The following is a 15,758-nucleotide window of genomic DNA, read 5'->3' as shown; positions in this document are numbered from 1 at the left end:
TGTGTGTGTGTGTGTGTGTGTGTTTGCATGTGTAGGGAGGGAGGGAGAGAGACAAGAGTGAGAGAGAATTGGCAAGAATGTGATGGGCCAGGGATGTAGCCCAGTGGTTCCACTGTCTGCCTCACAGGCACAAGGTCCCGAGTTCAATCCCTGGTACCCCCCAAAAAACTGTGGAAAAGAGAAAGCCCTTGTACTCAGTTGGTGGGAAGGGAACTTAGTACAGCCATTATGGAAAACATTGTGGAGATGCCTCAAAAATTACAGTACAACTACCAAATGATCTAGCAGTTCTGCCTCGGGGTATGTATTTAAGAGATGAGAGCAGGATCTGGAAGAAATAACTGCTCTCCCGTGTTCACTGCAGCATCATTCACGATAGCCAAAATATGCAAGCACCCTAGATGTCTACCAGCAAATGAGTGAATATGGAAAATGTCGTGTAAATGTACAGTGGATTATTATCTGGCCGTTAGAAAGGAAATCCTGCCGTTTGCAGCACTGCGGATGAGCCAGAGGACATTATGCTAATCAAACTAAGCCAGTCACAGAGGTCAAATGCGGCCTGATGCTGCATATGTGAGATGTCTAAACTAGGTCAGAGAGAGTAGAATGGAGGCTGCCAGGGGTGCTAGGTAAGTTCTAGAAATGTGGTGGACAGCAGGTGCCTGTGATCACCAAGCTGTGCACTTTCCAGTCCTGTGTTACAAAGACAAAGGGTTTGCTGTTGTAAAGGAAGGAAAGATGGGCCCTGAGGCTGAGTGGGTTTGGAAAATGCTGTGTCACTCGCGCCCCTCTCACATCCTCGAAGTCCCCGTGAGCACACCGAACACCTGGAAGCTCATGGGTCAGTGTTGTTGGGCTTTGTGTGCTCACTCATCTTCCAGGTCACTTTCCCTGTCGCTGGCCCCTGGCAGGACCTGGCACTGTGCTCTGATCTTACCAGAGACGATGTCAGATGAATGGGAATGGTCTGTGTTCCTGCCCATCTGGGCGTGGAAGTATTACAGCTCACCACCTAAACGCCTGACTTAACTTTATGAACACGTTGAGAAGGTTTTTGAATAGGCCGGTGTGAGATGGCAAGAGCCCTTATCCGATGGAGATCACCTAGCGGGGAGGGTGTCCACACAGATGAGAAGGAAGAGGATGAAGCTGACAGTCATGTACCATAGAAAGATGTTTGGGAGAGATGACTGGCAAGAGGTAAGAGGCCCATGGAGGGCATCCCAGGAAGGCAGCAGTTAGGCAGGGACCAGCATGCAGGGGCCCCAGCTAGGATGTGTAAGGAAGGCACATTTGTGGACAGGGAAGGAACATGTGAGTAGCACCAGAGTGGGTGGCTACTGAAGCATTTTTCCTATTTCTTCTAGACCCAGCACCCTACACAGCCCAGTTTTTAAAGGAACATCCCAGCTTCCCAGCTGGCCAGCAGCTCCTGAGCCAGGCAGGCCCCAGTGACCCTCCGGGTGGAACACCAGCCCCTTTGGCACCACCCTCACCTCCTATAACTGTGGTGCCCCAAGATGCAGCAGCACTGGCCAGCACTGTGCCAGAGCCAGCAGCAGGGACTGCCCTCCAGGCAGAGCGTCCAGGAACCTCTCAGGGGCCAACTAGTGAGCATGAAACTGCCCAGCCACTGGCCGAGACTCACGATGCCCAGCATGCCACGCTGCCCCTCAGCACAGGCAAAGGACCTTGCACCTCAGCTCCAAAGGTGTCCAGTTGTCCCACAGGTTTGGGGGAGGCCCCCTCAAACAGGGAGGTCAGTACCCCAGGGGAGCCACTGCCTGCCGTGGTGCCAGGGCCCTGCCCCCCCAGTGGGGCCCTGCAGCCTGCTGTGGGTCAGCCACCACCTCCACTCTCCACTGCAGTGGGGGCCATCAGCCTGGCTGTCCCCCAGCTCCCCAGCCCCCCACTGGGGCCTGCCACGCCCCCACCGCCACCCCTGGCCCTGGAGTCAGATGGAGAAGGGCCACCGCCTAGGGTGGGCTTCGTAGACAACACCATCAAGAGCCTGGATGAGAAGCTTCGGACTCTGCTATACCAGGAGCACGTGCCTACCTCCTCAGCCTCAGCCGGGACCCCTGTGGAGGCAGGTGACAGAGACTTCTCCTTGGAACCCCTAAGAGGAGATGGACCCCACAGGGAAGCCCTGGGGGCAGACCTCACCCGGCCACCCCAGCCCTCGGTGAGTAGCTAGATGGCCCCCAGATGGAGCAGGGTTGGGGAGGACAGGCACCCCAGCTGTGCAGGGCCACCCTTGTCCCTTGTTCGGCCTGCTTAGTGACCCACCTGTGCAATGAGTGGCCTCAGCCCAAGGCCCTGCATGCACTGCCTGCAGCCCAGCAGGTTGTCTGTCTGCAGTGGGTGCTGCCGCCAGGGAAGCACGTCTGCTGCGGACAAGTCAGCGAGCACACTCACGGCACTGCATTGTTTTTGTTTGTTTTTTTGCAGTTGGAGAAATCAGAGACCACCCCTGCAGGATGGGGCCCGGTGGAGCAGGAGCAGGGTGCCTCTTCACCAATGACAGGTAACAAGCTCAAGGTCACACCGACCCCATGCTGTCCAGGAGCTTCCAGAACCACCTGTGGGTCCTGAGCCTCCAGCCTCTGTACCTTCATCTTGGCGCTTTCAGATGCAGGAGCTCCCTTCACGATGAAAGGATTGAGTGCCTCGGGAGAACTCGGTCACAACAGAGGCCCCAAGGCTATTCTAGAAGGAACAGCATGTTCATATTCCACAGAGGGGCAGAGGCTGTAGAGAGTGTCTCCAGCCCGCAGGGTCCCCCACGCCTGAGCGTGCAGACACAGTGGATAGCCCTGGCCCCCAGGTTTCTTCAGCAAGGTTCCAATGCCCACAGAACACTTGTGGTTATCTTGGCTAGAGGATGGGACAGGGATGGGGCTGGGAACTCCTGGAAGCGGCAAAGGCTGGGAGGCCCCTGACAGGGATCACCCCTGACTGGCTCCAGCTGCAGTGCTCCTCTGTGTAGACTCCTGCTTTAGTTCTCTTTCCTTATCTGATGATGCCCCGAGTCTCTACCCTGGGGACCTTGCTCACCCTATAAGGCATCAGGGCCCTTTTTAGCCTGGGATTTCTTGGGTGTGGGGCAAGGTAAGATTCAGGATCCAGTGCAGCCTGGAAATAGAGACCTGGGTTGTGTCAGCGATAAGTGGGATCCCACATCCAAGCTGCACTTACACAAGGAGAAGAGCAGGCTGGCTTCTTCCTGTAGCTGCACAGGATGGCTGCATGCTTTTCTAGGTGCCAAGCGTTCTGAGGGGCAGGGGTGGCCTGCTGTGGGGCTCGGAAGTGTGCGCGAGAGGAGCCAGCAGTATGTGACCCAAGGAAGGTAGGGGACAAGGCAGAAGCAGGAGAGGCCTGATCCTGCCACCCACCGGCTACCCTGTCACTTTATCCCTGCTGACTTCCCACTGTGAGAGCTGTCCCTCCGTCCTGTAGAAAGATGAGGAGACTGAACTTCTGTAACCTGCAAGCAGTGTAATTTGCATTCCAAAATCCACAATCTTCCCAGGTGTAGAACTCATGAGAGACTCAGATCAGAACAGATGAGCTTTTCTACTATTCAGAGCTGTCTGGAAATAGAGGGAGTACAGTTGATAGTGAGTCTCACATCCCTGGATGTATGCAAAAATGGGTTGGATGATGCCACCCACAGAGATGTGAGGAAGACTCAAGTGTTGCCTACAGGTTGCCTACACTTGTCAGAGACTGGACAGGTTGTCCCAGGAATTTGACATCCCTAACCCTAACCCAGCTTGCTCATGAGTTTCTTTTGCTCTGTTGGGTATCAGCTCGCTAGGCTTCTGTCCCTGGCTATTCAGGATGATCCCAGGAGAGCTGGCCAGAAGCTTCATGTCTTCACCACCCCGCCTCACCCCTGTAGATGGAGAACAGGGACAGCTGCAGGTGCAGTGAACACTCGCTAGACACCACAGGAGCAGGGGTGGACACGGGCCCCTACTTCTGCCTCATGAGTCCCTCTTAAAGTCACAAGGCACCTGGAGAAATGGGGCGTCACTGCTGGTGTGCAGGGGTGTGGCTACATGAGCGGACTCCAGCTCACGCCTCCGCTGTCCCCCAGGTTTGTAGGTGTCTTCCAGGAAGTGGCATGCAGCAAATGCCCAGGGCTAGAGCATTGAGGGGTATTTGGGGTTTTGAAAGCACAGTAGCCCCTTTGATTGCCACTTCCCTTTCCCTGCCCGGGGTGGGTCGCTTCCTTCTCCACCAGCCCCGTGACATTGCTGGTGCTCCCACAGCAGAGTCGTCTTCCAGCAACACACTGGGCTGTGACAGTGATGGAGGACAGGGGGCCTCAGACTCACCCGTGCCACCCAGTGCCCCCCAGGTAAGTGATATTTTTGCCTTACCACTTAGCCAGTTGGTGAGGTTTGCTTTCAGCTGGTGTTCTCCTGGAATCTCTTCCTTTCTGCTTGTTCCAAAGGCTGTTCCTGCTTCTGCGAGCCCTGCACTCATGCAGCCCACAGACCAGAATGGCAGGGTCCCTAGGGAAGCCTCAGAAGAGCCCACAGAGAGCCACCCGGGGACAGTCACAGAAAGTGGCCAGCTCAGCTGCCCCCAGACACATGGCACTCGGGTCTTGGGCTCCCCCCGGAAGCGGCCTGGGCAGCAGGGGGGCAGCTCACCAGCCAAGACGGTGGGCCGCTTCTCAGTGGTGAGCTCGCAGGACGAGTGGACGCTGGCCTCCCCCCACAGCCTGAGGTACTCTGCCCCACCTGACGTCTACCTGGACGAGCTCCCCTCCAGCCCCGATGTGAAGCTGGCTGTGCGGCGGGTGCAGACGGCCTCCTCCATCGAGGTCGGCGTGGGCGAACCCGCGTCCAGTGACTCTGGAGATGAGTACCCGCGGAGGAGGCCCCCGGTGCAGAAGCCGTCCTCCCTGCCCACTGCTGGTGGTGTGGCCAGTGACTTGGTGAAGAAGGCCACAGCCTTCCTGCACAGGTCCTCCAGGGCTGGATCTCTGGGCCCTGAGACACCCAGCAGGGCAAGCGTGAAGGTCCCCACCATCAGCATCACCTCCTTCCACTCTCAGTCATCCTACATCAGCAGCGACAATGACTCAGAGTTTGAGGACGCTGACATCAAGAAGGAGCTACGCAGCCTGCGGGAGAAGTATGTTGGGGGGCTTGCCGGTCAGGCTGGGCCATGGGAAACATGTTGGGGTGGAGTAAGGTCCGCTCACAGCAGCTGGTCAGGGTGACACAGCCCACGCAGACCCATCCTGTGGCCCAGCCATGAGCCGAAGTCCCCAATCGGGGCAACCTCCATGGTGGGCCAGCTGTCTCTGGTGACTGCTGTTTCCTGGCTTTTCTGAGGGCTACTCCTCCTTTAACGGCCAGAGTTCCTCCTTCGTCGCCCTCAGGGAGGACACTGGAGGTTGTCACAAGACGGGTGCCTTCCCTACCCTTCACTCTGTTTCTTCTCTTTATGTCTCTGCTTTACTGTGTCTCTACCTCTCTTCTCCACAGTTGGGGTTACTGCTACCTGGGGCAGGAAGGGGTCCCAACAGTGCATCTCTGGGGTGTGGCTGACGGGACTCCACAGTGCCTGTGGAGCAGCCTGTTTGCCCAGCACTGTATGACTGGGCTCCAAAATAAAAGATGCAGGTGGGAGGAGCCTTGTCTTTGGGCTTTGAGAACCACAAGTATTACGCAGGAGCAGAAGGAGATGAGCTGTAACCTGGGGGAGGCAGGAGGGCAGGGGGTTATGACAGTCTGCTAGGCCCAGCTCTTGGAAAGGGTACGCCTCCCAGCAGAGATTTCATTCGGGTGAGACAGTGGAGGGCCTGATGCCAGCACCAGCTGGAACCTTTGGGGCAGAGGAGGGGCTCCTGGGCACAGCCTCTCAGTGGGATTTCCCCTGGGGAGCCAGCAGTCAGGGTGCAGAGGGACCACTGGATACGAGATCATCCGGGAACAGAGTCCAACAGAGAGCCTGGACCTGAGGAAGACGGACTGGGTTCCAGGGAAGGGCCCTAGCGTCACATGAGTCTAGAGACGGGTGAGGACCTCGTAAGGGGGAGGCAAGAGGAGGGAAAGTCTAAGGGGGTCTAAGAAGTACCTCTAAGGAAGGAACTGAGGAAACTCAGGAAGGGGAAACTGATCCTTAGAGGGCTATGGAGCCCAATGGAAAAGGGTGATCTTTTAAGAGGAGATGGAGAGAATTCGGTTTAGAATTGAGAGCACCTGCTGGCGTCTGCTAGGAGGTAACCAGTTACTTCCAACCGTCCCTTGCCTGAGAGTCCTTAGACACCTTGTTAGTATGCAGGTGTGCGGGCTGCACAGTTTCTGACGCATGCACTGGGACTTCTTAGGGCTAAGCCCAGCCTGTGATTTCAGACGCCTGAGACTCCTGGGTCCTGATTGTTGGGCATCCCGCATGTCTGGGTAGCAGGGCAGCAGCAGCGGGACTCTGGGGACACAGACATCAGGCCTCAGCACAGAGCTCTGACCTTAGATTCTGAATAAGAGGCCCTCTGCTATCCCAGCACCTACCACCACCATCGCCATAGGCACCAGCCTCTCTCTGGAAATGCTACTCCTTTTCTCTTGCAGATCCCTTGCACTCAGCAGTTGTCATTCACTGCTGTTCGTAGGGAGAAAGCCACTCTGTTTTGTTATTTTTATTATTATTTTAATGGCTAAAGAAAGCCACTTGTTTGTCTTCTGTTTTTTGTTTGGTATTAGCAAAAGTCAGAACTTGCTTCCTCACTTCTGACCATGAAAATCACCTGTTTTCACAGCATAAAAGTTGGAGGAAATGGCCAGGGCAAGGAGCTGAGGAGCTGTGGCCCCTTTTGGGCTGGTTGGGTACCATGGGGTAGTGTCAGACCTCCCAAAGCTCAGTGCAGGGTGCCAGAGGGCAGTGAGGGAGTCAGCCAACAGTTGGACTAAAGAGTTCCGAGTCCCAGCAGCCTCCCTCCACTGCTGCCCTGGAGTCCATCTTTGCCCATGACCAGTGATCTACCTCCATTCTATCTGATCTTCAGACCCAAACCGAGGCAACCCTTGGGTTCCAAGCACAGGCTGACTTTCTCTTCACCTAGGCTGGTGCCTAGGGCTTTCATTGCAAGAATACAGATACATATGGCATCCCCTGGGCTCCCTGACCGTAAAGACAGTGCAGCGATGAGGATTCTGAGTATCTCCAAGTGAAGCACTTTAGTTCATCTGTGTTATTGAGTGCATCGGTGCCTGAGGCCCTTGGCCTTGCACCTGCCTGGCTTACAGTGCCATTACCAGCCAGTGCCCCCACTTGGCTCTCTAAGTGGCCCCCAGAGAGATGCAGGGATGGCTGCCAACCATGTCAGCTTTCTCCCCACTGCCAGCCCCCACCTGCAGGGGAAGCCCACTTGCCCTGCCTCCTCTCTCCTTCCCCAGGCACCTGAAGGAGATCTCTGAACTGCAGAGCCAGCAGAAGCAGGAGATTGAGGCTCTGTACCGCCGTCTGGGCAAGCCACTTCCACCCAACGTGGGCTTCTTCCACACGGCGCCCCCCACTGGCCGCCGGAGAAAAACCAGCAAGGGCAAGCTGAAGGCTGGCAAGCTGCTCAACCCGCTGGTGCAGCAGCTCAAGGTCGTGGCCTCTAGCACAGGTCGGCCCGCTGGGAGGAGGACTGCGCTGGGGCTGTCTGGGAGGAGGTGGGGGACCCTGAGGGGGCCTGGGAGGCAGGCTCTGCAGGTGTGACTCCCCCAGACCTGGAAGAGTGTCTGGGGTTTTATTCTTTCTGGATCCTCTCAGTGGAGCTGGGAGGTCACTGTTGGCCCCCGGGAGGCCCTGGGCCTCTGTGCTTGGTGCAGAGGGGCCAGGCCTGGGTTTGGGTAGGGTCTGCTTGGAGCCAGGCCTCAGCCCTGAGTGAAAAGGGTGTGTTCTCAGCCATCTCTGGGCTGTGAGCGTGCCAGGGAAGCCCAAGATCATCCTTCCTCCCTGCTACTGCCTGCAGGATGCTGACTGGGACAGAGAAGCTGGCCACTTCCTCTGACCTGTATCTCTGGCATATGCCTTTGGTGTGAGGAAAGATCGTTTTGTCCTCCTAGACTTATAAGGATGGTACTTGGTACCTGGGGCTGTGCCAGTCTCCCTCTGGGCAGCATCTGTGTAGTCAAGGGTTCCTTTGATCATCCTGAGTGGCGCTGTGCGGTGCACACTGGCCAGCAGTCCCAGCAGACTAGGGTGGAGACCCCATGAGTCCAGCTCTCCAAAAATGCCAAGCAGGAAGGCACTGGTGAGTTAACCACAAACACTGCTTAAATGCAAGCCACCCACAAGTTGCACAAATTACCCGGATTTAGTACCAAGTTCCAGATATGAAGAAGACTTATTACAGTGAGAGGGGTGCACAGGCCCCTTTGAGTCCACGTGTAAGCCTGTCACTTACTACATGGGACAGGCCCAAAGTCCAGCATGGCACTGGGTGTCAGTGGAGATGGGATACTTTCTTTGATTGTCCTCAACATCCCATCCAGAAGATGGGCATCCATGTGCCAGTTGTCTGCAGGAGACTCTGCACTTCACCAAGGTCACCCAGCAAAGAGCAGAACACAGACCCAGCCCATGCCCTCCCCTGCCCGGTGGCACCTCATGGCATGTCGCCTCTTCTCCCCTCCCCGCCCAGGTCACTTGTCTGACTCCAGCAGAGACCCTCCCGCTAAGGACCCTGCCCACGCCAGCACGCCCCCATGTGCGAAGGCAGTTCAAACCCAGCAGCCCTGCTCCGTCCGAGCCTCCCTGTCCACAGACATCTGCTCCGGCTTAGCCAGTGACGGAGGCGGAGCGCGTGGCCAAGGTGATTTCCAGCTTGCCTGTCTCCGAGCATGTGCCAGCCGCATAGGGCCTCAGTGGTGTCCCAGGAGCACGCCCATGTGTGTCAAGGGGGTCAGAGCTGCAGCCGAGGCTGCTGAGCAGCTTTGTCCAAACAAAAGGGGGGCAAGAAAAAGGTGTAGTCTTTGGATGCAAGAAGAAAACTATCCCCTCATCACCAGGACTTGCTGTAAGCAGCTCGGAAGCAGAAGATAGCTTTGTTAGAACAAGCCTCGGGGAGGTGGCCAGAACTGGGAGGGGTCAGCCCAATGACCAGGGAGGGAATGGGGCCTGGCATCTCCCTGCGGCCCATGCCACCCATTCCTAGGCACTGGCTGCCCTGCAGCAGAGCCTGATGGTGCTAAACACCAAGTCCTTCCGCAGTCCAGGGGACGGCTGGGGGTCGAGGGCTCAGCTCTGCAGCTGGGAGTTTGGCCCTGAGGAGGAAATGCTGTCGCATCAACACTGCCATGGACGGCCCCAGCTGCTCAATTAGGCACTCTCCTGTCCTCACCATCTCTGTCCAGAGAAATCATGGTGACCGAGGCAGGTGCCCCACCCCTTTCCTCTGGGCCGCTTCTCTTCTGCTCCTCCCGTTGCCTCCTTCCCGTTCCATGGTCAGTGGCTGTGGTGCTCAGGCTGGGCTAGATGGAGCCGTGGATGGTTAGTTGCAAGGCTGGTGTGGCTGTTGGTGTGGAGGAGGAATCGCAGCGACCTATACTTGATGAGTGTCTCTCTGTTTTCTTCCCTTTATATTCATTTGCAGGCTGGACGGTTTACCACCCAACGTCTGAGAGAGGGACCTATAAGTCTAGTAGCAAGCCTCGTGCTCGATTCCTCAGTGGACCCGTATCTGTGTCCATCTGTCTGTATTTGTTCTTTTGTATTTTCCCACCTCCCAGCCCTTGGTTTCTCCCCTCCCCACTTCCTGTCTTCATTTCCTCTCATACATTTCATAGGATGCCTCCCCAACCCCTGGAAATCACCCCTCAATAGGACAGGCGGACCCCATGAGTCCTTCCTGCTGAATGCCACCATCCATGCCCACCCCAGCCCCGATGGCTGTGTGCATGCTCTTGGCTGCGCCTGGGCACCAAAAGCATGTGCAGTGGCGCGCCTGCCTCCACCCAGGCCCCTCCACCCACACGTGCCAGGGCCTTCTGCATTCCTTCTGTCACCTCATTTATTTTTTTTATGTTGGATGTAGTTTTCTTTTCTGTTGCAATTGTGGCCAGTATACGTGTCTGCTGTCCCCCATTTCCAGCGACAACAAAAAGACAACCCCAACCTTCTCTAGATACATGGTATGCTGCACACGTGTCTGGGCTCTGAAAGCATACATGTAGCGGCCAACACTGCCCTGAAGATTACTGCAGCGTGTGACCTCTTGCAGGGCCAAAGCCCAGCCATCCCCATGCTCTGCATATGGAGAAGCTAGAAACCTGCCCCTGGGACTGAGGGTGTAGCTCAGTAGCAAAATGCTTGCCTAGCATGAGCAAAGCCCTGGGTTCAGTCCCAGCACTGGAAAAAGAAGAAAAAAACGTCTGGGGCTTCCTAAGCCCTTCCTCCTCCAACACAGATCTGATTGCCTCTATAATCTGCCCACTCCAACTCCAAAAGACGAAGCTGACATCTTGCTCTGAGGCTCTCCCTTTGGAGCAGTATCCTGGCCCTTGTCCGGTACCACCCAGCTGGAGCACTTTGCTCTCTCTATTTCCCGATGACCCTTGGGAGATCAGGCAGGGAGGCAGTGACACAACTTCTCCAACTCCACCGAACCAAACCCAGTTCCACCCTCGCCAGAGACATTAGGACTCCCTCCTGGGAGGGCACACCTGCTTGGGCCACCTACCATGGTGCAGTTTGTTTTTAACCCTCACAGTGATTGGCCCCTGTAGCCAAGCTGTGGAGTTTTTAGGTTTTTGTCCTTGAAACGGAAACATTGAGCTTTTTGGCAGTTGGATTGGAGATGCTGGTTTGGGGTACACAACTTTTTGCTTGTACAATAAAGATACATTGTGTTTGTGGGGACCCAGAGGCCACATCTGCAGTAAGCGACCATTGCCATTATCCCACTCCACCTCCATCTGAGACCCATATGGCTGTCACTCTGCAGGCGGGCAGGCCAAGGGCATGGGGTTTCCAGTGGCTCTCTGTCCATTTAGTAGGCTACCCCATCCGAGCCACTAGCAGCCACGAGCATCCAGCTAGTGGTGTGTCTTTCAGGCTTCAGTCTGTTGCTGAGTTGAGGATGGGGAGGATGGGGCACCCTGTCATCCTGCCTTCCCTTCAGGCTGGCTCCATCCTGGTTCCTGCTCGCCAGGGACTTACTGTCCCTGGCACATGTGAGGCTTATATTGGCTCATCCCCAGAGTTAGGGTACCTGGAACTTAGGGTGTCTTCCATCCCCAGAGCAGCTGCAGGCCAGTCTTGGGAACCAGAGCAAACCACATGACCACTTTCCCACTGTGCTTGAATGAAGTAGTGTGATTGTGCCGCTGAGATCTGTACCACATGACCCAGGGTCATTCTTAAGGGTTTTCATTGGTTGTACTGAGTCATTGGTGCAAGATTTAAAAATCAGAAATGAAGCAGAGCATAGTCAAAGGTCTGGTGACCAGGAGGATGGAAAGTCTGAGGCAGGATGTGGATTGGCTTAAGATGTGGCAGGTGGTGCCTGCTTAGGCCTCATGAATCCCATAGGCCTTGTGCTGGAGTCACAGCCCAGCCTGTCTATGCTTGGCCAGTTCAGTCCCACCCAGCTGGTCTGGTAGAGCCCAAGTGGCTACCTGCTCTGGGCACCTCCTACTGAAGTGCATGGACTGGGAAAGTGACAACCCAGCCACCCATCTCCTCCTACTGCCCTGTGGGGATGCCACAGGAAGGGTCTCCCTGTCCCCTGTGCCACTGGCCTCTGGGATATAGAATCTGGGTTTCTCACTGAGCCCTCTGTCTATCTCCAGGCTCCAACGGGAAGCCCGCAAGAGATTGAGATGGAGTGGCCTTGAGGTGTGTGGGGACTGAATATTATATGTAGGAGACTGGAGGAAAAGTCAAAGCCCCATGAATGCAAGAGAACTAGCAGTAGGAGGTTGGGAGGAGGAACTGCCCTCCACTTGGAGCGGGGGCAGCATGAGCAGATGATAGGAAGACTCTAAGAGTCTAGTCCTGCATGGCCATAGGGCTGCGGGTCAGGTGGTCATGGTGTCAGGGGTGATGCTGCAAGTAATAAAAGGGCTAGAGCCTGAGGTGTGGCAGGGAAGGGGCAGCAGGTCCTGTCCAGTGCTCGCTCAACACAGCTTGAGTTTGGGGGTTCACTGCTGCCGTGTGTGGCACTGCCATTTCCTAGAAGAGAAGAGGCTCCAGGAAAACAAAATGTGCTTTAGATTTTGACGTGCAGAAATATCTCAACTTCCATGAAGCTCAGAGAAGAAACAGCCCCAGATAAGATGGTACAACCAGGCCAGATGGTGGGCTGGGTCCTGTCTGGGGTCGGAGAGCAGAACAGTTGGCTCTAGAGGCAGGGTGGGCCCCAGAGGAGGGTCTGGAGTAGGTTGGGATGAGGCAGCAGATGGGCAGACTCCTGGAAGTGTGGACCCTCTGTGACGCTGCCACACACACACCCCCGCCAGGGTGTGGCCTCCATCAGCTGCTAACCCAGAAGACCCCTTGTGGATGGAGGAACTTAGTGACTGTGCATGACCTAAAGGAGTCCGAGAGGAGGGGATCCAGAACCTTAGGCAGCACTGGTGGTTCTGTTGGTCAGAAGTTGTGTTCCACCCCCTGGACAGCCTCTTTTTGTATCCTCCCTCCGGCCAGGCAAGCACTGGCCGTCTCTGGACCTTTCTCAGCACGTAGGACCTGTGGAGTCTCACACTGTCTTCTTTTTGATCATTATTTGCATCCTGTTTGGGTCAGGGACCCCCTGTAGCACTCCCAGCCTCCCAACTCTCTCCCTACATTGGGATACCCTTATCCCTCTCTGGTGGGGAGAGAGTGACAGTTCCGTTCGGCTGTGTAAAGGCAGACCCTTGGGGACCCAACATGAAGCCCAAGACAGGTAAAAGTGTCCCCAGACCACTTCCCACAGGACCAAGCATGTCCTTGTTTCTGAATTGAAGCATCATGGACAGTTCTGGCAGTTCTCTCAGCTCGACAATGTGAATGCTTGATCCAGAGACAGCTCAAAAGGTGTTTTAGCCATGGATGCTGGCCCAGAGGGTATGACATCCTGTTGGGTCAGGATGGCCCCTGGAGGTTGTAAGGGGATCCAAAGTCAGCTGGACACAGAGCCTGAGCTCCCTGGTACCAGAAGGGCTGACCCCCGGGGCTTGTGTAAATGTTCCTGCTCCTGCTATTCTTGAGAACTCTGTCAATATTTGAACACTGAGATATAAAAAGCACGTGAGGAATTGCTACAGGCCTGACCTGCTTTTTAAGCCATCTGTCCTAGTCAGGCATCCTCAGCACTGAGTCCTTCAGGCCGGAGGTGTCCTCCTTGCCACCTGCCAAGGACCCAAGAGGTAGTAGGCACTACAGCTGCAGAAGGGGAAACTGCAGGAGGAACAGTGTGTGGTTTGTACCTGCGCGTGACACAGGGTGGAGCAGGCTGGCCAGGGACACCAGGATGAGCCCTGGTTAAAACTGTCATGAACCAGGAGGCATCATCTTTCTCTCCATTGCTACCTTGCGGGACTCGGTGGGAGCTTCTCCATCAGATACCCTCTAGTAAGTATGTACACAGCAGGACCCAGACAAAAGTAGAGATGCTCTGGAGAGGTGGAGTAGGAATCCACAGCTGGGCAGTGCTGACCAAAGGAGCCAGGACCCTGCCCCATCAGGAAGTTTCTGTGTCCTGGAGGCTCTGCCTGAGAGCTGCAGAGACTGCAGCCTTATTGTCAAGGAGCCAGCCCTAAGGGCTTTGTGCAAAGACTGGAGCTGTCTGTGCTCTGGTCACCTAGGGACAAGATAAGGAAGGCTGGATGGTGGGGCCAGCTGTGCTGTGGTCACCTGTGGCCCAAGAACAAGCCCAGAGTACAGAGCTGCCAGTCACTCCATGAGTTGCCAGGCGGGTGCCAGTGGCCTTTATCTAAAGCACCTGTTGCACCTCAGCTGTGGGGACCTGGTGAGATTCTCCACCCAGCCTCTCTCTCTTTCTCTGTCCTAAGACTGTCCCTATGGGTCTGTGGCAGCCCACACAAAGCCTGAGGGTACACTGGTGCTCTCCTGATGCTCTGCATTTGGAGCTCCAGCCTGGGCTGCAGCCAGACCCCAGGGGCTTCTGCCTTACACAGAAGACCTTGTCTCAAAGGTGGACCAGAAAAAGAAGTGGCTCTGCCCTTCTTATTCAGAGTGGATCTCGCTCGATCCCTTCTCTCCTTCCTTTTTGCTTGTTAGAGACTGCAGCAGAACATTGCCTCACTTCACCTTGGTAGCTTTATTGGTGATACAGGATGCACTAAATAAGTCAGGTGTATGTGAGCTGGGTTTCAGATCTGGTATATGCTGAACTCGGCTTCGGACTCGGGCCAGCATTCGCCCACTGTTCCCCAAGGCAGAAGGAAAGCTGATGTCCCCAGGTGTTTCCAGTCTTGTGGAATGGTGCCAAGCGTGTGCCCCTTCCTATGGGCTTGTTGCTGCATGGAGATGCAAATCCTTAGTGCTAGTGTGGCTTTGCTGAGTGACCTTGGGGACGTCCGAGCTCAGCCTTGTAGTCTCAGCTTCCTGGGAGGCTATAGGATAAGTTGGAGTGGCAGGACTTCTCAGCATAGCTCCTGGCCAACTTCAGGCTCCATCCCTCCAGGCCCTGCTGGGTGTTACATTCATTGTATTCCCTGCCTGAGAGACACCATTGCCTCTGGACAATGGGGACTGAGCCCCTAGTAGTGGTCCAGGGATGAGGAGGCCTCAACCTGCCCCTGGGGGAAATAATGGACTTTTACAGAAGAGGAAGCAGTGTACCCCAGTATCAGTCAGCCCTGCTATTTCCCTACTCGATGCCCCTATCTGACCTCATCCATAGCAGCCATGTGGGGTCCAAAATTGGCCACAGACCTGCAAAACAATGTATCTTTTTGCACTTGGGAAACCTCTAGTGGCTTGGGTGGCCGGCCAGCCCAGGCAGTGCCCAGTTCTAGTCGGGTCCCATGGCTGACTCCATGGCTTTTCCTGCCTCAATTGGTGGTGCTCCCCAAAGCCCGGCTTTTCAAAGCCAAGTGGTGTGCTTGCCTTTTTTCCCCCCGTTGTTTTGCTCTTCTTTTTCCTTTCTCTTTTTCTTTTTCTGAAATATGCTTCTAGAGACAAACACTCCTCCCGAAGCTTGGGGTCTTGCCCTGGCACCTCTGCCTCCTCAGTGAAGCCTGTGAGAGCCTGCACACTAACTCTGGGGGTGCCAACCCCGCTACCCCAGGCCCGCCGGCCCTCCTCACTGAACTGCTGCCTGTGTCTGTCCCTCCCTGCACACTGACGACTTTGCTTAAGTGTGGTAGCGTGACCGGTGTGTTCCGTTCTGCCTAACCCTGTGGTCTTGTGTCGTTTGTTTTTCCCTTACAGGGTCAGCCCTGAAGCGTCTCTGCCTAGGCAAAGAACACAGCAGTAGTAATTATCTGGGTTTTTTACCCCCTTTGTCCCTCTCATCGCATGGGCTTTCTCGTGGCTAGTGCGCAGCGGGTGGCCCGCTCTGTGCCCGCCCTCGGGCTCCGCTTTGCTTCTGCCTGGCAGGACAGCTGCCTGTGGCCCCTTTGTGTCCCCATGGCTCCTAGAGTTGGTGCGGCCTCGCCAGTTCACATCTAACAGGCTTGTCCTTCTCCGCAACGTCCACAAATTACCAATCATTAATTGGCTCCTTTTCCAAAACCGTAGGAATCAGTATTTCCTTGAAGTGCTAAAGATGAGTGCTTCCCCCCCGAGGAGAGATA

At 55.6% G+C, this 15,758-nt stretch overlaps 1 protein-coding gene across 1 annotated transcript in view; it reads left to right on the top strand.

Annotated features, from left to right (window-relative positions):
* Window positions 1-15,758, top strand: part of Wnk2 (WNK lysine deficient protein kinase 2) — a gene marked incomplete at its 5' end in the record, with an annotated part of 115,650 nt that overhangs the window by 84,843 nt on the left and 15,049 nt on the right. Inside the window, 8 exons of the mRNA XM_010607639.1 lie at window positions 1,371-2,188; window positions 2,455-2,530; window positions 4,281-4,369; window positions 4,466-5,154; window positions 7,422-7,636; window positions 8,657-8,827; window positions 9,608-9,706; window positions 15,394-15,438. Of these exons, the coding sequence (XP_010605941.1) occupies window positions 1,371-2,188; window positions 2,455-2,530; window positions 4,281-4,369; window positions 4,466-5,154; window positions 7,422-7,636; window positions 8,657-8,827; window positions 9,608-9,706; window positions 15,394-15,438 (2,202 nt within the window). The remainder of the gene's footprint in view (window positions 1-1,370; window positions 2,189-2,454; window positions 2,531-4,280; window positions 4,370-4,465; window positions 5,155-7,421; window positions 7,637-8,656; window positions 8,828-9,607; window positions 9,707-15,393; window positions 15,439-15,758) is intronic.

The sequence above is a fragment of the Fukomys damarensis genome, unplaced genomic scaffold, assembly GCF_012274545.1.
Source record: "Fukomys damarensis isolate Sample0158 unplaced genomic scaffold, DMR_v1.0_HiC HiC_scaffold_27, whole genome shotgun sequence".
NCBI classification, from domain to species: Eukaryota; Metazoa; Chordata; class Mammalia; order Rodentia; family Bathyergidae; genus Fukomys; species Fukomys damarensis.
Note: the sequence above shows the minus strand (reverse complement) of the source record. Positions and strands in the feature narration are given on the sequence as shown.